The 23561-nt window shown below is 39.8% G+C and overlaps 1 protein-coding gene across 1 annotated transcript in view; it reads left to right on the plus strand.

Annotated features, from left to right (window-relative positions):
* Ctf4 (Chromosome transmission fidelity 4) overlaps window positions 1-23561 on the plus strand; it is an 89265-nt gene that overhangs the window by 62234 nt on the left and 3470 nt on the right. Inside the window, exons 15-17 of the mRNA XM_045754452.2 lie at window positions 3014-3132; window positions 7216-7436; window positions 15355-15648. Coding sequence (XP_045610408.1) covers window positions 3014-3132; window positions 7216-7436; window positions 15355-15648 — 634 coding nt within the window. The remainder of the gene's footprint in view (window positions 1-3013; window positions 3133-7215; window positions 7437-15354; window positions 15649-23561) is intronic.

The following is a 23561-nucleotide window of genomic DNA, read 5'->3' on the forward strand; positions in this document are numbered from 1 at the left end:
CAGGGAAGACCCCCTCAATTATAGACCTGTATCATTGACTAGGGTAATAGTGAAAGTATTGGAAAAACTAATCAAAACTAAATGGGTAGAAAACCTGGAGAGAAATGATATAATATCAGACAATATGGTTTTCAATCTGGAAGATCCTGTGTAACACATTTACTCAGTTTCTATGATCGAGCTACAGAAATTTTACAGGAAAGAGATGGTTGGTTGACTGCATCTATCTGGACCTGAAGAAGGCTTTTGACAGAGTTTCACATAAGAGGTTGTTCTGGAAACTGGAACACATTGGAGGGGTGACAAGTAAGCTTCTAACATGGATGAAAAATTTTATGACTGATAGAAAAATGAGGGCAGTAATAAGAGGAAGTGTATCGGACGGGAGAAATGTGACAAGCGGAGTACCACAGGGTTCAGTTCTTGCACCGGTGATGTTCATTGTCTACATAAACGATCTACCAGATGGAATACAGAATTATATGAACATGTTTGCTGATGTTGCTAAGGTAATTGGGAAGATAAGTAACTTATATGATTGTCATTCCTTTCAAGAAGACCTGGACAGAATAAGTATATGGAGCACCACTTGGCAAATGGAATTTAATGTAAATAAATGCCATGTTATGGAATGTGGAATAGGAGAACATAGACCCAACGCAACTAGGGACTATACGGCCTATAAATTATGTGAGAAATCTTTAACCACCGTGCTGCGCCGAGTTTATTGTGAAATTTCCCCGGTGCGCATGAAATAGTGTTCCCAAAAAATTCTTTTTTCTTCGTAAAATGATAAATTCTCTTCCCTTAACATGCCTATGTAAAAATAAATACCAAATTCCACTTACTTTGGCTGTGGGGACGTGGACAAGGTGCACTGTGACGTCATCAGGGCCTGGTCGCCCGTGCGTGAATCGCCCAGACATGGTCGCGCGGGCCATTCAAACACCGGGTGTTGCCACAAATATATTTCAATTATTTGTTTTATGTGTTTCCAATGCAGTTTTATTTGTTTTTTATCGTATATGATGCATATTGTTGTCTTCTACAATATGTATACAGTAGAACATTCATAATGTTTCCTGGAACTGTGATACATGTGTCAGTAATGTGTCCACAATAAATTTTTATTGTTGCAATATTACCTGTTAAAAATTCACTAAAATTACAAAATGTACAGTTTCACACACTATATCCGCAGTAACACACTGCATTACACACTCAGTACTACAGAAGTGAGTAATAATCAACGAAGTAGCCCATGGTACATAGCGCAACTTCGCTCTCGGTGCACCAGCTACATAGGAATTTTTGCTTCCCGTTTCTTCATTCTATGTGCTTGCAAATAACGCACTCACGTACACCCTTGGCTTTAGTACTTGTAGGTTGTATGTAGCCAAGCTTGTAAAGCATAAGGTAGTATTGAAAAAATTATAGAAAATGATCAATTTGTAAGGTAGTCTTGAAAAGATCGCTTTGTATGGTCCCACACAGGAAGAGATTCGGCTTACCTCAAGAGTGTCCATCAGTCAGAAAGAGATTCAGGTAGCCTCATGGAGTGTCCGTCAGTTAGGAAGAGATTCAGTCAATCTTGAAAATATCTATGGAAAACACCACCGTGGAAGCCGCTAACACTGTTCATCTATGCTACTTGTATCAGATGCATCATCACTGAACGCAGAAAAGATTCATCTATGTATCATCTAAATAAATCTGAGATAGCATAGGATTGCAAGGGTGACGCTCAGAGCTACAACTAGATACGCTCGCTGTATCGACCTCATAGGTTCTGTATCACTGGCATCCAACCTTTGTGTTATGTCTTTATTGCGCCTAGCTTCACCAATATTATGACTTACATTCTTCAAACAATAATGTTTGAATTTCACCGACAGAGCATTATCTTTCAACACCACGTCGGACAGGTGTTTGGGAGCCAGAGGCGCGTGCGCCACCCATGGTTGCTCATTCAGTACTAACCCAGCCAGAAGCCCTAGGGCATTCTGGGAATTTCTTCCAAGATGGCTGCCTCTCACTGGAGGTCCTAAGAGTCCATTTCGTACTCGACCAACCTCGTACGTTTAGAATTGGTACCGAAAAATTAGAGTTTTCTCGGTTGGCGTAGTTAAGTGGTTAAAGAAGTCAGATAGAGAGAGAGATCTAGGGGTAGTTCTTGATAGAACACTATCATCTGAGGATCACATTAAGAACATTGTGTGAGGAGCCTATGCTACACTTTCTAACTTCAGAATTGCTTTTAAATACATGGATGGCAAAATATTCAAGAAATTGTACACGACTTTTGTTGGACCAAAGCTGGAATATGCAGCGGTTGTATGGTGCCCATCTAAAGAAGCACATCAACAAACTGGAAAAGGTTCAAAGACATGCCACTAAATGGCTCCCAGAACTAAAGGACAAGAGCTATGAGGAGAAGTTAGATGCATTAAATATACCAAAACTAGAAGACAGAAGAAAAAGAGGTAATATGATCACTACGTTCAAAATAGTAACAGGAATTGATAAAATCAATAGGGTAGATTTCCTGAGACCTGGAACTTCAAGAACAAGAGGTCATAGATTTAAACTAGCTAAACACAGATGCCAAAGAAATATAAGAAAATTCACTCTCACAAACAGTGGAAGACGGTTGGAACAAGTTAGGTGAGAAGGTGGTGGAGGCCAAGACCATCGGTAGTTTCAAAGCGTTGTATGACAGAGTGCTGGGAAGACGGGACACCACGAGCGTAGCTCTCATCTTGTAACTACACTTAGGTAATTACACACAGCACACTGTAGTAAGCCTTGGGACATGCACACACTAATTCTGGATTTACAGTAGTGGTGGGGGGATAGGGTGTCAGTCAACAGGAATGTTTTTCTCTGGTTTTGTGAGAAGTTTGGGAGGTTGCAGATGGATCTCTGACATGGCAGCACCAGTTTCTGGTATTGTACTGTATGTTCTTTTGTATAAATTAAAGATGTTTAGAGCGCCTTTGGTTACTTGTTGCAGGTATGGTGGTGGTGGTGTAAGAAGGGTGCGAGCAAAATCTCCTGTGGACGAAGACAATGAAGTGGATGAAGCGTCCCCCAGTCACTACGAGGACCATGAGGAGGAAGTTCATTCAGAAGGTTAGTGCAGTCATGATAACATTGACAGGTTGCCTGTGTTGCTTCAGTGTTAAAACACAGAGTGGAAGCAAGACATTGTGCATTATTAGTCTTCTAATTATCTCGTAAAAAGGAATTCATTACCAGCTCGTTTTTAAGTAGGAGATTGTGCAGAGGCAATATACTTGTATATGTGGTAGTACCAATGCTGCACGGCTATACACTCATCCTAGTTGTCTGGAGTTTGTTCTTGCTCCACAGCCTCAATTTATTGCTATTGTTCCTGTATCATTTATATCTTGTGATACTGCAATGCCGTCTTATTTGCACTTCTAACTGTGAATGGTAGTTGCTTCCAGCATCTCTAGTTCAAGGTCATTATTCCACTTGCTGACCACTCTAACTACATAGGAATATTTCCTTATGCTTCTCTGGTTCGTCTGTGTTTCCAACTTCCACCTGCTGTCCTTCTCTCCTCTAATATTTTAGCTTTAGTTTTAATAGCTCATTCTCACATTTCTTGTACCCATTTTTTTATATATATATATATATATATATATATATATATATATATATATATATATATATATATATATATATTCTTTGTATTTGTTAGTTTTTAAATTGTGCATTGCCAGGGTGCAGTATTGTTAGACAGCTGCTATGGGCTGCTTTCTGGATTTACAGAAAGGTGATGTGGGGGGGGGGCACAAAAACAGTTGGTTGATTGACAGTTGAGAGGTGGGTCCAAAGAACCAGAGCTCAGCCCCTACAAGCACAACTAGGTGAATACACGCACACACGTTCACTCACTCACTTGGGAAATAAATGAGATGTATGTCATATTATGCAAAATATATGATGAAGGCACACAAACATTCATAACAAAACAGAGATGCAGACCTAGGAAACAGGATTGGTTCAACAGAAATTGCGAGAAGGCCGAAGATCAAAAGATGCAGTCATGGAATCATTATAGAAAGAGGCCAAACCCCCAAACATACCAGCGATACAAAGATAGGAGAAACAACTACACGTCAGTAAGAAGAGAGGCAGAGAGGAACTTTGAGAACGGTATAACAGACAAGCATAAATCAGATCCAGGCCTTTTCTATAAATTCATTAAAAGCAAACTGGAGGTAAAGGATAATATTCAGAGGTTGAAAATGGGGAACAGATACACGGAAAATGAAAAGGAAATATGTGAAACATTAAACGAAAAGTTCCAAAGTGTTTGTATAAAATGAGATCTTCAGGGAACCAGACACAATAAGAATTCCACAGAACACAGAGCGTATAGAGGTGTCTAGAGATGAAGTGGAAAATATGCTAAAGGGGCTAACTGGGCCGGCACAACAACTGCACTTCCAGCTGCCCCATAGGACTGGTGCAAGGATATATCCATGTAAATAATCTGGGAAAGGGAGCGCTCTCTGACTAAAGCATCAATTTGGCTTAAGGCATTGTACTTTGCTTCTTGTCAAAACAAGGCTTGTTCTTTAATCAGCTTCTTGGTTGGGAAAGGGGGACAGTAATTTGGAAAGGAGTGATCTCCCATGGGGCAGGAAAGTTTCGTCATTGTCTCTTTTAGTAGAGGTGATGAATAGTATACATTCTGAGCACAGTGGCAGTTTTGGTAATCCATTTGGAGGGATGCTGACCTTCAAGAAAGAAGGCTTGGAGGGCTTCAGTGCAGGGGTTAGAGTGGGTTAGCCTAAGCATTTTGATACCAATTAAAGCATTAATTTTAGTGATAAGATCACTCACACCTGAAATATTCGGTTCCTTCCTCATGTTTAGTAATTTAGTTGTACGGGGGGCATCCGAGGGTAATCCTCATGGCTTCGTTTTGCATCTTTTCCAGCCCTCCAAGCATTCTCTCAGGCACTAGAGCAAGCAGAAAAATGAAAGGTTGGATAACAAGAACTTTTCACACTAGAGATGCTATACAGATGATACTTTTCATAATGCTTGTGCTCTCTAGAGTGGAGTACTGCTGCACAATGACAGCCCCTCCCTTTCAAACCTGGAAAAATTACTGACCTGGAGAGCGTGCAGAGATTCTTTACTGCTAGAATCCACTCAGTAAAACATCTAAATTACTGGGACCGACTAAAGAGCCTAAATCTGTACTCCCTTGAGCGCAGGCGGGAGAGATACATGATAATTTACATGTGGAAAATAATTGAGGGGCTGGTCCCAAACCTGCACACAGAAATAACATCACATGAGACCAGAAGACATGGCAGGATGTGCAGAATACCCCCGTTGAAAAGCAGAGGTGCAACAGGTACTCTAAGAGAGAACTCTATCAACATCAGAGGCCCGAGACTGTTCAACACGCTTCCACTACACATAAGGGGCATAACTGGCCGCATATTCACCCACTCCGTAAAAAATTGCCTAGTCACCCATGCCTTAGCATTAGCCTTCCACATCACACACATTTTGTGTTTCTGCACATTATATTTTTTTGAAAACCCTTGGATTTTCGGAATGATACACAAGCAAGGGTTTAATTTTCAAATGGCCACTCGCATTACCACCGGTCGGTCGGTCGAGCGGACAGCACACTGGACTTGTGATCCTGTGGTCCTGGGTTCAATCCCAGGCGCCGGCGAGAAACCATGGGCAGAGTTTCTTTCACCCTATGTCCCTGTAACCTAGCAGTAAAATAGGTACCTGGGTGTTAGTCAGCTGTCACGGGCTGCTTCCTGGGGATGGAGGCCTGGTCGAGGACCGGGCCGCGGGGACACTAAAGCCCCGAAATCATCTCAAGATAACCTAACCACACAACACAAGAGTAAACTGATCTTTCACAGGCTTGTGTCCAGGCAATGACTTCTCCTCCTTGGTAATGTATGTTTTCTATGGCAATCTTTTCCAGACTAGCCCTGTCTCGTCACAATTAAACACTTGTTGTGGTAGGTATGCCTCACTCTGCACAAAATCTTTAAATTCGCCAATGAATCTTTCAGCCACTGATTTGTCTGCGCTGGCAGCCTCCCCATGCCTCGCAACACTATGAATTCCACTTCTTTTTCTAAATTTCTCAAACCATCCCCTGCTCGCCTTAAACTCTTTCACTTCTGCATCACTCATTCCAGGGGTTTTCTTTAAAAGGTCTTCATGCAATTTTCTTGCCTTTTCACAAATGATGGCCTCTGAAACTCTATCACCTGCTAACTCCTTGTTGTGTATCCAAATTAATAATAACTTTTCAACATCCTCAAGTGTTTGTGTTCTATGTTTCGTGATTATTGATATGCCTTTTGCCACTTTAGCACCCATAATGTCCTTTTTCTTAGCCAGTATGGTGGATATCGTTGACTGAGATTTGTTGTACTGCCTAGCCAGTTCACCTACCTGCACACCATCTTCATATTTATGAATGATCTCTTGTTTCTGCTCTATGGTCATTCTTACATGGAATCTCACATGTTGAGCCTTACCACTGACTTTCCTGGGACTCATGGCATATTATATAATAATTACAGTACTTTAATGTTCAAAATGCAAAAAATCACCACAAAAGTGGAATTTCTTATAGGCGCGATCGTCAATAAGCGTGTAGCTGTAGTAAACTGAGGCAGGTCGGACCGCGTGACCGGGAACCACGCGCTCGGCCGATCCGAACATGTACCAACAAATATTGAATGTCGACGACACCATCGGATGTCGAGTCGCATTTTTTTATGAAATTTATATCGTAACTCGAAATTATCATAATTAGGGGCAATCGGATGTCGAGGTGCCACTGTATTTAATAAATTAGTGAAGCATTAACTGATGATTGTTGTCTTCTCTGAAATGTTTGGTTTTAGACTTGAGAACATAGAGGTGTTGGCAAGATTGGAGATATTAATATTTGTAGAAGACCTTATTCACAGACCATGAAGATATTGCACTTTAACTGTAATTATTACCTTATTATAAGCATATTTCACCACGTCAGTGTTTGTAAAACAGCTACAAAGTATTTTGAACAGCACATCAGATGTACAAGTAGTGTCAATGCCTAACTTTTTTTTTTTTTTTTATATACTTATTTTAGCTTTTAAATTATTTGAAGTATTACTGTACATAAGACTTGTGTACCAACAGACAACCCGCTGCTGGCTGCAGTAGTCAGAAAAGACAACAGTACATGTAGTCCAGGATATCTCTCGACACAGTCCTCCAAGAATCCCTTCAAGAAGAATGCCACACCGACATCAGCCTCCCAGACTGGCAAACGAGGCATTGATGTTATTGACCAGTTTAGGAAGGCTCAAAAGAAGATGGATAGTAGTCCTGTATTAAGACCAATAGTCAAGAAGCCTCAGGTATTACATTTTACTTTTGTTTTAAACTGCTGAAACTACTTGTGAGTATACCTTTTATCATAGAACATGCTCATTGAGCTTGTATCATCACCTTGTTCTATATAATTTAATTGTTATATTCTGTTTATGCTCAATGTGAATTACATGGGGTCCATCCCCATTTGAGTTACCTAAATCTCCAACATAGTTGAATTTCGTAACTAGAATGTCAAAAATGAGCAGGCATTTTCACAAAGTTCAGTCACATGTTGATAATCTAACTTGCTTTCTCCTAACACCACCATATTAATTGCCGCTGCTCCTCAGACATGGTCTTGGCAAAAAATTATTTACATTTCTATTGATCCTTTCACTTTTTTGCCCACTTATCAATTTTGGCATTACCAGCGCCTTGGGCCAAGTTCAAATCGCTTAGCAATATTTTACTTCCAACATATACTGCGAAGGTACTATGCATGGTAAAGTTATAATTTGGTATCTTTTTAAGCTAAAGAGTTGTACTTTATGATGATATTTTCAAATGCAATAAAAGTAAATTAAACTAACAAAAAAGGGGGAGTTAAAGTTAGCCGATATTACTTTGAAAATGACTACAGTCGTCATTGGAACGTTCTGGCGGTTTGAGCAAATGACAACTGTAGATGTCACAAAAACTTTAAAGGCTTAATAGATTAGGAATGAAAAGCTGTAACAGTGTTACATGAGGTAGACTGGGGTAAATAAAAGAACACTTGACTGAACAAGGTAACAGCATCAAGACTGGTCCATCCCCAGACATGATGCATAGATGCCAGAATTAAAAGAAAAAATCGTGTATTCAAATTCACATACATATACACTACAATTTTTTTGGGTAGTCGAGCAAGTGGACAGGTGGTCAGCCAAAAGCAGGCGGGAGGGCAGCTGAGAGTTTTTGGCAATGAAATAATAGTTCTCAGAGATGTATAAAAAAAAATTGACAATCTGGCACACCGGCCTAAAATGCAAGATATTAGAAATAGGGCGTCCACAGACTGGCTGGCCGGACTGCCTAATGGCCACTGCTGTTCCTTCTCTGCTCTCCTTCCCCCTCGTATTGAGGCTATACAATGGGAGGAAATGCACATCACTGAACTTGTTATGCTTCATACTCACTATGTACGCACCACGAAGGGCTCGGTGTGCGTACTAGAAGCATGTGTCCCCGTAATTTTTATTTTAAGCTGTCGGAGATAGCTATTCATTGTCATAATTTGTTAGATTATCCGTGCCAACACTCGCTCTTGAAATTGTACAAATACTTGATCTCGGCTGTACTTGTGAACAGTACGCGCATACTGCTCATAATTACTGTGTGGCATCTTCAGTGCATGGGTTTTGCTTGATGCTCTTGTTGGTGAAGGGTGGCTAGGAGTGGAGGCTTGATCCATATATGCACTACTTATTTACTTATAATCAGTAGCATTATTCCTGTTTCCCATTCTTGAGGGGAGGTTACTTTCCGATCGGTTCCGAGGATCAACGTCCTCGCAGCTCACTCTCTCATAAGGCCTACTTGTTAGTCGTCTGGTCAATCACACTAATGGATGCGGCTGTTGACAGCCTGAGGTATGAATCAAAGCCTGGTTGACGGGTATCCTTTGGAGGTATTTATCAAGCTCTCTTTTGAACACTGAGAGAGGTCGGCAATTATGTCGACCTCTCTTCCAAGGGAGTGTGTTGAATAGTCTCAGACCACTGATGTTAATAGTTCTCTCAGCATACCTATTGCTGCTCTGCTTTTTTCAATGAGCATTTCAATTGCTCAATGAATGAGGGTACAGTATTTTGCCGTTCTTCCATGCCTTCTCTTCTCATGTGGAGCTATTTCCCTGTGCATATTTAGAATTAGTCTCTAATATTTCCCAAGTGCAAATTACTATGTATCTCTGCTGCCTGCACTCTGGAGAATACAGATTTAAGAATTTAGTTGAAGACCTTTGCTTGCTCTCCAGGTCAGCAAGTTCTCCAGTTTTAAAGGGGGCTGTTATTGTGTAACAGTATTCCACTCTTAAAGAGCACTAGCATCTTGAAAAGCATCATCATTGGTATGGCATGTCTTGTTTAACCCTCAAACCACTAGGGGCAAATGGATTTAACACCCACAGGCGCAAAAAAAAAAAAAAAAAAACATTCTTTCGTCTAATAGAAGTGTTCATTTTTTTCCCTGATCACGGAAAAAATAACAAGAAAATCGTAGGTGGCATATTTTAGCAGCAATAGGGTAGGGAAGTCTAGCAAAAAAAAAGGGGCGTTGACAGAGCCTTCGCCAGACGAGGTCTACTCCACTCGAGCTGTCAGGCGGCAGTTGCCACAAATATATTATTACCTAATTATTTCAATGTGTCTGATTGATTTTTTCTTAGTTTTTTGTAGTAGTAATATTCAATACAGTGAATTGTGATATATTTGTATAATAAAATGTGTGAACCATCGCTGTACTCAAAATTATGGTGTGCGTATTAGTGATTCAATTATTATGCTCATAAAACAATAAACAAATAGTTTTGCTGTTGTTACACTATATACAAAGGTTATATATAAGTACCTGCATGTATTGCTCACCATAACGAACCACTAAGTTGGTATTGTGAGTCAAAAAGCAACGAGGAGTGACCGCCACACACAAGCCAGCCACTCGCTGCCGCTCCCTCCCTCAACAACACCTCACTTGCCCGCATTCTCTTCCCACAATACTGTTTGTGCATTTATTCACTATACACAGACGTTATATTTAAGTATTTACATGTTTTGTTCACCATAACTGTACATCTAAGCTTGTATGGTGAGTAAAGACACGAAGACGTAGCTACTCAGTCAGCTGGTGGCGGCCGCCCTCAAGGCCAGACACACTAATATTTCTCCTCCAACAATATTGTTTGTGGTGTTATTACGCCCTTTATTATATTTAAGTATCTACCTGTTTTATTCACCATACCTGTACAAATAAGCTGGTATGGTGCTCAAAGACTATAGTGGCCACCAGTAAACATGATAAGTCGTGCAGACGACGCACCTCCCTCACCAAAATGGCGGCTCCCAACCTACTCCTATTGCTGTTATCACACACTATACACACGTTATATATATATAAGTATCTACATTTGTGTTCACCATAGTGAACCACTAAGCTGGTATGGTGAGTGCAGTCAATAAAAGGTGGCCACATATAAGCAGAAGACGACGCCACCAACCTCCCTCCCACAGCCTCACTCCTCCCGCCATGGAGCACAGCGCTAAATATCACAACAATCCTGCTATTATCAAAATCCTGGTCAGTTTTATTGCAGCCAGGTGTCTTCTATAATACTATCATTGCTATATAATAGCATGATCATATACATTATGGCATTTGTAGGCGATGCCGTGGTCAAAAGCTGAACAGCGGTGCTGTGAGCTCGTGCTGCGTGCGCCAGCCTTGGTGGCTTGCTCAATACTGATGCTTTCATACCCAAGAATGTTGGCCTGGATTTTTTTTCTAGGTGGCATCTGGCAACTATTGGTCATGGCTACACTATAACTGCCCCTATCTTGAGGTTGTCTTGAGATGATTTCGGGGCTTTTTAGTGTCCCCGCGGCCTGGTCCTCGACCAGGCCTCGACCCCAGGAAGCAGCCCGTGACAGCTGACTAACACCCAGGGACCTATTTTACTGCTAGGTAACAGGGACATAAGGTGAAAGAAACTCTGCCTGTTGTTTCTCGCCGGCACCCGGGATCGAACCCGGGACCACAGGATCACAAATCCAGCATGCTGTCCGCTCGGCCGACCAGCCCCTATCCCAGACAAGGCATTTAAATTATAGCGCTAGACACAAAATCATATTTATATGACATGCGCGGTTTCGGTTTTGCCACTGAAAGCATATGTGTATATGATTTGCGCAGTTTGAGGGTTAAAAAGTTCTTGTTTTCCAACATGTCATTTTTCATGCAGTTGTGACAGCTACTTTATATTCTTTAAAAGTAAGATTTCCAACATGATTAACCACCCAAAGAACGACCGGGGAGCAGGTTGGCCGAGTGGACAGCACGCTGGACTTGTGATCCTGTGGTCCTGGGTTCGATCCCAGGTGCCGGCAAGAAACAATGGGCAGAGTTTTTCACCCTGTTACCTAGCAGTAAAATAGGTACCTGGGTGTTAGTCAGCTGTCACGGGCTGCTTCCTGGGGGTGGAGGCCTGGTCGAGGACCGGGCCGCGGGGACACTAAAAAGCCCCGAAATCATCTCAAGACAACCTCAAGATAACCCAGGTCTTTTATATTGCATTTAAGTTCTGTAGTATGGTTTAACTGCATTTTTTTTTTTTTTTTTTTTTTTTTTTTTTTTTTTCCCATGGCATGAGAGATGGAACTAACCTTCATTAACCCTTAAATCGCGCAAAACATACATATACGATTTGACATAACTAAAGTTTTTCAAACTTGCACAAACACATTCCAATTTTTTGTGCATAATCAACTAGGCAAATGCTCCATCTTTTTGTAAATGATCACAACGTAACTTGAAAAACAAGAATATAAAAAAATTTAAAATTGAATATTGAAAACTTCAGATTTTCAAATCAAATTAAAAATATAAACTATCACCAATTGTTCATTTGGTGTTAGTCACTCAGAATAGCATATGATTTACATTTTCATCCACTTAGAATATAGGTTTTCAGTACAGTTTACTGTAAAAAAGAATCGTCAGTATGGCATTTGAAATATGCGGCAAATTTAGACAAAAATAAATTATAACTCGAATCGTATAGGGTTTATGAAAATCAATTCTGAAGGGATTGTAGAACAGATAGCTGTTGACACAATGTCAAAATGGTGAGAATCGGTCACAAACTGGAATTTTAGAAGTCACTCAAAGTTGAAACTACAGTGGTACCTCGGAATGCGAGTGTCCCTGTATGCGAGTTTTTCGGAATACGAGCAGGATTTCCTCGAAAAATATGTCTTGGAATGCGAGGGTTACCTCGGGACACGAGTTTGTTGATACGCGTACAGGCCGACCCAGCGCGTGGTGGTTCGGCGATCGTCGCCCCTCCACCCATCCGCCCCTCAGTTTACCATTGTCTCGCGCCCAGTGACTACCCCACAACAATTCTTCTCGTGGATTTTCAGTTTTTTGTTGGATTTTTGGTGATTTGACTATACAATTTGTTATTATATATCTCACCATGGGTCCCAAGAAAGCCAGTGGTAAGGATAAAGGCCAGAAAGCCCATGTGAGGATGACAACAGAGGAGAAACAAGAGATCATTCAGAAGCATGAGAACAGTACACGTGTTGTTGAATTTTGTAGGCAATACAACAAAGCCACATCAACAATATGCACTATACTTAAGAAGAAAAATGAGATTATGAGTGCTAAAGTGGCAAAAGGAGTAAGAACAATAACGAAACAAAGACCACAAATACTTGAATAAGTGGAAAAGTTGTTATTAATTTGGATACACGACAAGGAGTTAAGGGGTGACAGTGTTTCGGAGGCCATTATTTGTGAGAAAGCCAGGGTTTGGACAGATTTGTAGTGAGGAAATCGAGCAGTGAGCCTCAACCAGGACCTAGTGGCACTCAGATAAAACGTGCCAGGGAGAGCACACCAGAAAGGTCTTCACTGCCTGATGTGATAAGGGAAGGGGACTCCCCTTCCAAACAGTAACTCCTCTCCTCCTCCCCCCTCCTCACCATCTTCCATACGCCTACAGCATTCAACAGCAAGGTAAGTAATAACTTGAACATAGTTTTGTAGGTTTATTTAGATGAATTAGGTATAAAAATTTAGTTTGATGTGGGGTTTTTGGGGTAGTCAGGAACAGATTAATTCATTTCCCTTTATTTCTTATGGGGAAATTAGCTTCGGAATACGAGTTTTCAGAATACGAGGCGTCTCCAGGAACCAATTAAACTCTTAAACTGAGGTATGCCTGTAGTTTCAGAGATAATTGAAGTTGAAGTTCTCGACAATGAATAGAAGTACTTCTAATTCATTAAGTTAATTAATGTTTTAATAAACATTGTTTGGCATTCGTACTCAAATATGTGAAAGTTGTAGGTCAATGCGGGTTAAAATGAAGTGAAAAAAAATACCCCCCCCCCCCAAATAGGGATAACTATAATAATTATAAGGGGATTTAAGATTTAGGGGATATATTTAGACTATATTTTACGCAAGTGAAAAAGCCCTAATCTGGTCCCTAATCATCAAAACAACCTAAAGAGACAAAGAAAATAGTTTGAAATCTGTGAAAAAATTGGCCCAAAAAAATTCTTAAGTCCCAAGTTCTGCCAGTTGTGACTAATTTATTTGTTGACCAATTTCATTCTGTCTTCACATAGTTTGGGACTGGTATGTACTCTCCAGGATGTGAAGGTTACAACAAAATCAGATAATAAACAAAGGAGAAAAAACTAAAATCTTAAAAAAAAAATCCCCCCCCCCCCCCACCCAAAAATGGGACATTGATGAAAGTAACTGATAATAACATTGGGCAATGTATTTATATGATATATAACAAAATAGAGCATAATAGCATACTTACTCATTATTATTTGTGATTCCAGTTAATAGCTGTTCTTATCAACAAAACATTCTTTTTTTTTTTTTTTTTAATTCATCTAAAACCAATTTCTGAAAATTTGTTGATGAAAGTTTCACGACACTTAAGCCAATAAATTGGAGATTTGTTTCACATTTTTAAGTTTAACATAATACAAATATTTTTTGCTTCCCGGCTCTAAATCTGCACAGTTTAAGGGTTAAACACATAATTTTCTATGGTCCATTAAAAGGCCAGATTTACATCAGTACTGTATAGAGGTTTGCTGTGTCCTCTGTATTGTCTATTCTCTTAAAAATGCTAGTGTCATCTGTAAATGATATGGCACTATAGGGCATAATTTGTGACCTTATCTATGTTCTATATGAGAATGAAAGTTGTGGAGCAAGCACAGTACCTTGGGGAACTGACTTCTTCACGGTTGAGCCAGATTTGACTTTATTGACTATTACACACCGGGTTTTGTTTATGAAATTAAAGATACATTTTATTTTGCAAGTTATTCCTTTTGAGCCCATTTTCTCTGCAGTGATACTGTGTGTTACATTTGTTTAATGCTTTTGAGAAATCTTTGTACTTTCTCACTCAATCTCACTGTGATGTTTTCTAAACTGGTCTTTAAACTGCTGAGTATTTGCCTCTGGTGACTTGTATACAAGGACAATAGCCACATTCGATCTCTATTTTGATTATCAGCACTTCCACCATGTCATTTGTGGTGTCTTAACAGATGAGTGTGTCTGATTTACAGACTGACCCCACCCTGTAGCCTGTGTTTTTGTGTCACATTTGAAAAGATTGTATTACTGTATCCATATCTCACAAGCTGGAGAGTTTAGGGAGTCCTTTAGTAAAAGAAACCTAAAAAGTTAAATTCTGCCCATGCTTTGGCCACCACAACAGAGCATCACCACACTCCATGTAATCACACTTGGGACAGAAGAAAGAATTACTTTCACTGTCTAGAGCGAGTCATACCACTGTGAATGGCCAGTTATCACAAGAAAAAAGGACACTGCAGAAGGCTTATCGGTCCATACGAGGCTGCTCCTATTTATATCCATCACTCTATCCCAAACAAACCATTCCATGCAACTCTCTAGCCTGCCAGTCATTTGACACTGGCAAGTTTTTTTTTTTTAAGCACTAAGCCATCATATTCCTCTTTGAGAAGGTTGAGGAACCTAATATAATATTACCTTATTAATAAAGCTATGCAGTCTCTTTAGCAACAGTCTGCTGTTCATCTTATATGCTCATCTTAAATTTTCAGTAATTAGTTCATATCAGTATTGTAAACCTTTTTACTGAGAACATCATTTAGCAACCATATTTATCTTTTTCAGAATAAACAAACTACATTGAAGAAAAAAACTTTACAGGAGGAAGTTGCAGCAGCTGTAGGGAAGGAAAACCAGTCTGAAAATGCAACAAGTTCTCTCTCTAAAACAGAAACTATAAATCCTTTTAGGAAAAAGGAGCCGTCGCCACAGCCTGCTGTCAAGAAACAGTCGGCACTCCAGTTATGGCTGGCAGATAATGAAGAAAGTGTCAAGTCTCAGTATCCCGAGGCCAGTGAGAAGGAACTCGTGGCCAAGGCTGCATTAATATTCAAAGATCTTGATAATGACGTCAAACAGGTGTGTGTTATGCAAGTGAAGATTTGAATGACGAGTGGCTGTGGTTTGGGTGTAAAGGGAGTTAAAGGGAATATCTGGGTATGAAGTAGATGGTTAGGATCTGTTTCTTATGAAATGGAAGGGTAACGAGGAGACCAATGTGTTGGGAAGATGGAAGTGGATTGTAGATGGTGGTGGTTGGACGCAGTGCACGAGACTTGTCCAATTAATAGCTGAATGAAGCTTTGCAAAAACAGAAGGAAAGGGGAAATTTGGCAAGAAAGTTGTGTGTGTTGAGTAGATTATGATTATGCTGGTTTACAAAAGTTTCATTTTTGTCACAAATGACAAAAATGTGAAAAAGTGATTTTAATAGTATTTTTTATGCTGAATTCAACTATACAGTATTATTAGTTTTGTATTTTAAAAGATTTTTTGTGATACACGGGTTAATTTTGAATAAATCATGTATTTACATATGTATAAAGTATATTATAAATATATTTCAAACTATACAAAATTAACTATAGGGATAATTTTTATGACTTGTGGTATGTTTTGCTTGGGGACGATCCCTCTTGAGTATCCAGCAACAGTCAGCCAACATACTAATACTGTACTCCACTTGCCTGATACTTTTCCAAGCTCGAAGTGGCCTGGTGAAATTGCTCGCCGTGTTTGTTGCTGACAATGCTCAGGTTTTCTAGGAAGAACTCAGAGGTGAATTTTTAGACATTATATCCTAAATCCTCATATGAGCTAAATAGTTCACACACAAAATCACATTAGTTTTACTGCCTTTGAATTTCTCAAACAAATTTTAGTAATCTTGTTGAAAGACATCCATGCTCTTTGTCAACAGGGTTCAACTTTTCAAACTTTTTATTTGTATTGTTTCTCTTATTTGAGCAGCTACACACAGGAGCTGTGTATTTTCTATTAGCAAATTTTCTATTTCTGCTTGATTAATTCTTGGAAATTTTTCTTTTAACCCTTGTGTTGCTAAGGGCTGTTTGGCCATTGTCACCCACAGGCGCATAACAAAAAAAAAAATCTTCTGAACCTGTTAATTTGTATTCCCTGATCACAGGAAGAATAATAAAAAATCGTAAGTGGCATATTTTGTCCGCTATAGGACGGGGAAGTCCGGCAAAAAAAAGAGGCGCTGACTCAGCCTTCATCGGAGGCAATCTGTTCAGCCCCAGCTGTCAGGCAGGAGTGGTCACAGAGATAATTACCTAATTATTTCAGTCTCTGATTTTTCTTCATTTTTTTTGCTGTAATATTATTCAAAAGTGTGTAGTGTGATATATTGTGTGCGTGTGTAATCGTCGCTGTACTCGAAATAATGGTGTGCATATTAATGATTTAATTATTGTGTTCATAAAATGATAAACAAACACTTTGTCGGTTATTACACTATATACACAGGTTATGTAATTACCTAAGTGTAATTACCTAAGTGTAGTTACAGGATGAGAGCTACGCTCGTGGTGTCCCGTCTTCCCAGCACTCTTTGTCATATAACGCTTTGAAACTACTGACGGTCTTGGCCTCCACCACCTTCTCACTTAACTTGTTCCAACCGTCTACCACTCTATTTGCGAAGGTGAATTTTCTTATATTTCTTCGGCATCTGTGTTTAGCTAGTTTAAATCTATGACCTCTTGTTCTTGAAATTCCAGGTCTCAGGAAGTCTTCCCTGTCGATTTTATCAATTCCTGTAACTATTTTGTATGTAGTGATCATATCGCCTCTTTTTCTTCTGTCTTCTAGTTTTGGCATATTTAATGCTTCTAACCTCTCCTTGTAGCTCTTGCCCTTCAGTTCTGGGAGCCACTTAGTAGCATGTCTTTGCACCTTTTCCAGTTTGTTGATGTGCTTCTTAAGATATGGGCACCACACAACAGCTGCATATTCTAGCTTTGGCCTAACAAAAGTCATGAACAATTTCTTTAGTATATCGCCATCCATGTATTTAAATGCAATTCTGAAGTTAGAAAGCATAGCATAGGCTCCTTGCACAATATTCTTTATGTGGTCCTCAGGTGATAGTTTTCTATCTAGAACCACTCCTAGATCTCTTTCTTTATCAGAATTCTTTAAAGATTTCTCACATAATATATAGGTTGTGTGGGGTCTATGTTCTCCTATTCCACATTCCATAACATGACATTTATTAACATTAAATTCCATTTGCCAAGTGGTGCTCCATATACTTATTTTGTCCAGGTCTTCTTGAAGGGCATGACAGTCATCTAAATTTCTTATCCTTCCTATTATCTTAGCATCATCAGCAAACATGTTCATATAATTCTGTATACCAACTGGTAGATCATTTATGTTCACAATAAACATCACTGGTGCAAGAACTGAACCCTGTGGTACTCCACTATGTATACGTATCTGCATGTTTTGTTCACCATAACGACCCACTAAGTTGATATTATGAGTTAAAAAACAGCGAGGTCTTTTGCTGTTATTACACTACATATACACGTTATATATAAGTATCTACATTTCTGTTCACCATAACGAACCACTAAGTTGGTATGCTGAGTGGCAGCGGCAGCCCGCCACTGGCTGTCCCCCCCCCTCCCCTCCCTCCTTCCCTCACCTGACTCGCCACAATTCTCTTCCCACCACACCGTTTTTGCTTTTATTCACTATATACAGACGTTATATATAAGTATCTGCATGTTCTGTTCACCATAACGAACAACTAAGCTGGTATAGTGAGTCCAGACAGTAAGAGGGGGTCACACAGTCAGCAGACAATGCTACCTCCCTCCCTACCAAGATTACTCCTCCCACTACAGTGCTATTTATCACAACAATGCTGCTATTATCAGAATCCTGGTCATTTTTATCACAGGGGTCTTCTGTAATACTATCATCACTAAATAATAGCATGTACATGTATATTATGGCATTTTTAGGCGATGCTGTAGTCACAAGCTGAACAGCAGTGCTATGAGCTCATGCTGCGTGCATCAGCCTTGGTGGCTCACTCAGTACTGAGGACCTCACACCCAGGAATGTGGCCCACGATTTAAAAAAAAAAAAAAAAGCATCTGTTTACAAGAGCCCTGAATCTTTGGTGAGGTGAACCCCGTGTATCCGTGAGCCATTTAAATCTTGCGTAGTACTCCAACACGTCATCTGATGTGATGCGCACTCTGGGGTAAGTTACTCAACACATCATGTGACATGCTGTACAGTTTAAGGGTTAAATATAAAAATCCATCACTATTCTTGTCCATTGGTGCTAATGAAACCGGTGGAAGTTTATATGTTACGAAGACAAAATTTTAAGCTTTCAGTACTTTAGAAAAGCCTGTGAACAAACGCCATTCCTTCATTTCATGCTCATGGGCAAGTGCCGTCATTACAGAGCAGATATTGCTACAAAATACTAAATTTACTTGCAGTGGAATTATGTAAAATCTTCACAATGGTTCTGGAAATGACATATTTAACCACTGCACTGCGATGAGTGCCTTAAGGTGCTGGATCGAGAGTGCGCAGAGCACTGTGTGGCATCTGTAGGTATAGTATAGGTAAAGAGCTGTAGAAGAAGCGAAGGTAGTAAATAAAATTGTTGGCCTCGTGGAAAGTCTTACTACCATAGAGAATGTGAGCGACTACAGGAGAATAGGCAGGTACGTAAAAGGGAAAGATCAACCTTTGAGGATCACTCTAAACGGTGCCAAGCAGATGGAAGTAGTACTAAGGAATGCTAGAAAATTACAAAGGGATGAGGATTGGAAAGTGTGGTTCATTAAGACGAGATCTTTCAAGAGAAGAGGGAGAGAAGCTGAAACTTAACCTCGTAGAGGCAAAACGTCTAAATGAGAGCAGAAACGAAGAAGACATACATTCTTTTTTCTACAAAGTGATAGGGGTAGGCAGGCCAGTAAATTGGTACAAAAAGGTAAACCAACAAAATTGCTAAAGAGAGGGGTAGTGAAGAATAAGGAGAGGGTGAACATGTTCCTGAAAATAGTATACACCCATGTAGATGGAGTGAGATCGAAGATACTGAAGTGATGTAATACAGCTACTGACACCAGACATTGTTGCACTCACGGAGACAAAGCTTGAAGATGTTATTTTAAATGAGGTCATATTCCCAAGGGCTACTCAATTTGGAGACCGGACAGAAAAATTAGGAAAGGCGGTGGCGGTGTTTTGCTGGTGAAAGAACACCTAAAGGTGAAGGAAATAATGACTGCCAATCCACAAGAAGTTGACATAATAGCACTAGAGATCTGCCATGAGGAAGATAAACTAATGGACATAAATGCATATAGTCCACCGCCAAGCAGCACATGGACAAAGGAGGAGCTAGATAGTAAATGAGAAGGTCTTATAACAATAATGAGAGATTATAGTGAGAAAAGATAGATAGATCAGGACTGTTGATAGTCGGGGACTTCAACTTGAAATCCATTGACTGGGAAGCATATTAAGCTAGAACAGAAGATTTTTGGACCTGTAAATTTCCAGACCTCATCCTGGAAACATACTTGTATCAACATGTTAAACAAGCTACGAGGATGAGGGAAGGGGACGTTCCCTCCATGCTAGATTTCATATTTACCAGGAACGAGAAAGAAATATTTGACATTCAGTACCTTCCTCCCTTGGGTAAAAGTGACCATGTCTTTTTGGGAGTAAAGTATGCAATGCGTTATAATCTGGAAGAAAATAAGGAGGTTGACGTAGTTGTAAAACCTGACTTCAGGAGAGGAAATTATGGCGACCTTAGAATTTTTTTTAGTATAATTGGACAGACTTGTTGCTAGGCAAAGAAATTAATGAGATGTATGTGAAGTTTTGTGAAATGTATGATAAAGACACACAAATTTATACCAACACAGAGATGCAGAACTAGGAAACAGGATTGGTTCAACAGAAATTGCGTTCCTGGTAAATATGCGAGAGGGCCAGAGACCAAAAGACACAAAAATGGAATCAATACAGGAAGAGGCCAAACCCCCAAACATACTGTATTGTTTCAAAAGAAACAATACAATATTGCAGACAAATGTAAAACAGAACCAGGTCTATTCTATAAATTCATAAACAACAAATTGCAAGTAAAGGATAATATTCAGAGGTTGAAAATAGGAAATAGATTCACAGAAAATTATTAATTATAAGGAAATGTCTGGTTTCCAGACAATAAGAATTCCAGAGAACAACATAGAGCACATAGAGGTGTCTAGAGACGAGGTGGGAAGAATGCTCAAGGAGCTTAGTAAGAACAAAGCAGTTGGTCGAGATGGAGTTTCACCATGGGTTCTGAGAGAATGTGCACCTGAGCTCGGCATTCCACTTCAACTGATTTTTCAGGTATCCCTGTTTACAGGAGTTGTAGCTGATGTGTGGAAAAAGGCTAACATAGTTACAATCTACAAAAGTGTAAGTAGGGAAGAACCCTTTAATTATAGACCTGCATCATTGACAAGTGTAATAGTTAAAATATTGAAAAAAATAATTAAAGTAAATGGGTAGAACACCTGGAGAAAAACGATATAATATCAGACAGAGTATGATTTTCGATCTGGAAGATCCTGTGTAACGAACTTACTCAGTTTTTATGATCGAGCCACAGAGATTTTACAGGAAAGAGATGGTTGGGTTGACTGCATTTATCTGGACCTAAAAAAGGCTGTCGACAGAGTTCCACTTAAGAGGTTGTTCTGGAAACTGGAACATATTGGAGGGGTGACAGGTAAGCTTCTAACATGGATGAAAAATTTCCTGACAGAAAAATGAGGGCCGTAATCAGAGGCAATGTATCGGATTGGAGGAATGTCACGAGTGGAGTACCACAGGGGTCAGTTCTTGCGCCAGTAATGTTTATTGTCTACATAAACGATCTACCAGTTGGAATACAGAATTATATGAACATGTTTACTGATGATGCTAAGATAATAGGAAGGATAAGAAACTTAGATGATTGTCAAGAAGACTTGGACAAAATAAGTATATGGAGCATCACTGGACAAATGGAATTTAATGTGAATAAATGCCATGTTATGGAATGTGGAATTGGAGAACATAGACCCCACATAACTTATAAATTATGTGAGAAATCTTTAAAGAAATCTGCCGAAGATAGGGATCTAGGGGTGGTTCTAGATAGAAAACTGTCACCTGAGGACCACATTAAGAACATTGTGCGAGGAGTCTATGCTACACTTTATAACTTCAGAATTGCTTTTAAATACATGGATGGAGAAGTACTAAAGAAATTGTTCACGACTTTTGTTAGACCAAAGCTGGAATATGCAGCGGTCATATGGTGCCCATATCTTAAGAAGTACATCAACAAATTGGAAAAGGTACAACGACATGCCACTAAGTGGCTCCCAGAACTGAAGGACAATAGCTACGAGGAGAGGTTAGAGGCATTAAATATTCAAAAACTAGAAGATAAAAGAAAAAGAGGCAATATGATCACTACATACAAAATAGTAACAGGAATTGATAAAATTGATAGGGAATAATTCCTGAGACCCGGAACTTCAAGAACAAGAGGTCATAGATTTAAACTAACGAAACAAAGCTGCCGGAGAAATATACGAAAATTCACTTTTGTAAATAGTGTGGTAGACGGTTGGAACAAGTTAAGTAAGAAGGTGGTGGAGGCCAAAACAGTCAGTAATTTCAAAGCATTATATGACAAAGAGTGCTGGGGAAACGGGACACCACGAGCGTAACTCTCATCCTGTAACTACACTTGGGTAATCACAGGATGGCGGGGCCTAGTGTCCCCCGAGCTCCTCATCGCTCAGCGCCCCATAATTTGCTCAACTTCTCGGCTCCATCGCGGCTGAAGTATGGCACATCCAATATTTTATTTTAGTTTCCCATGATCAGAGACTACATTTTAACAATATAAGAAGATAAAATATTTTGTTGGAAATTATTTATTTTCTGCACACCACAGGGAAGTCGTATTTTAATGCAGCGCAGCACGATGGTTAAATGTCACTGTTGAGAAATTTCCATCCTTTTAACAAGGATCCTAGAAGTTTTGCTTGCTTTTCTGGGAGGAGCCCCTGTGGCTCGCTGAAGCTACGATGCTGATACAGTGCCATCAGTCAGTGGTTTTTAGACCTACCGGGGACCACGAACCTGAACTTATCCCAGAACAAGTTCAGGCCTGTGTTTGTCCTGGTTCACAAGGGCCAGTTCAGTTCAAATTTCACCAGGACCCAGGACCTGGGTTCTGGTGAAATTGGAGTCCTAAAGGGGAGGGACGCCCCTTTACGACTCCAAGGGAAAGGGAAATTGTTATTATTCTTCTGGCTCCCTTTATAGAGGACATGGCAAACCTCTATTCAGATGTAGATCAAGTCTTTCTATGGGTTACAGAAAATAATATGGTCTTTAACGAAGATAAGTTCCAGCTCATGCGCTACGGAAAAATGAAAATATAAAAACGGAAACCACGTACAAATCTCGGGCAAATCATAATATAGAACGAAAAGGCAATGTAAAGGATCTGGGTGTACTCATGTTGGAAGACCTTACCTTTAAAAAACACAATAGAGTAGCCGTCACATCTGCAAGAAAAATGACAGGTTGTATAACAAGAACCTTTCACACTAGAGATGCTATACCGATGATGATACTTTTCAAAACGCTTGTGCTCTCTAGAGTGGAGTACTGCTGCACAATGACAGCCCCTTTCAAAGCTGGAGAAATTGCTGACCTGGAGAGTGTGCAGAGATCCTTTACTGCCAGAATCCACTCAGTAAAACATCTAAATTACTGGGACTGACTAAAGAGCCTAAATCTGTACTCACTTGAGCGCAGGCGGGAGAGATACATAATAATTTACACGTACAAAATAATTGAGGGGCTGGTCCCAAACCTGCACACAGAAATAACATCACACGAGACCAAAAGACATCGCA

This window comes from Procambarus clarkii, chromosome 37 (assembly GCF_040958095.1).
Source record: "Procambarus clarkii isolate CNS0578487 chromosome 37, FALCON_Pclarkii_2.0, whole genome shotgun sequence".
Taxonomy (NCBI): domain Eukaryota; kingdom Metazoa; phylum Arthropoda; class Malacostraca; order Decapoda; family Cambaridae; genus Procambarus; species Procambarus clarkii.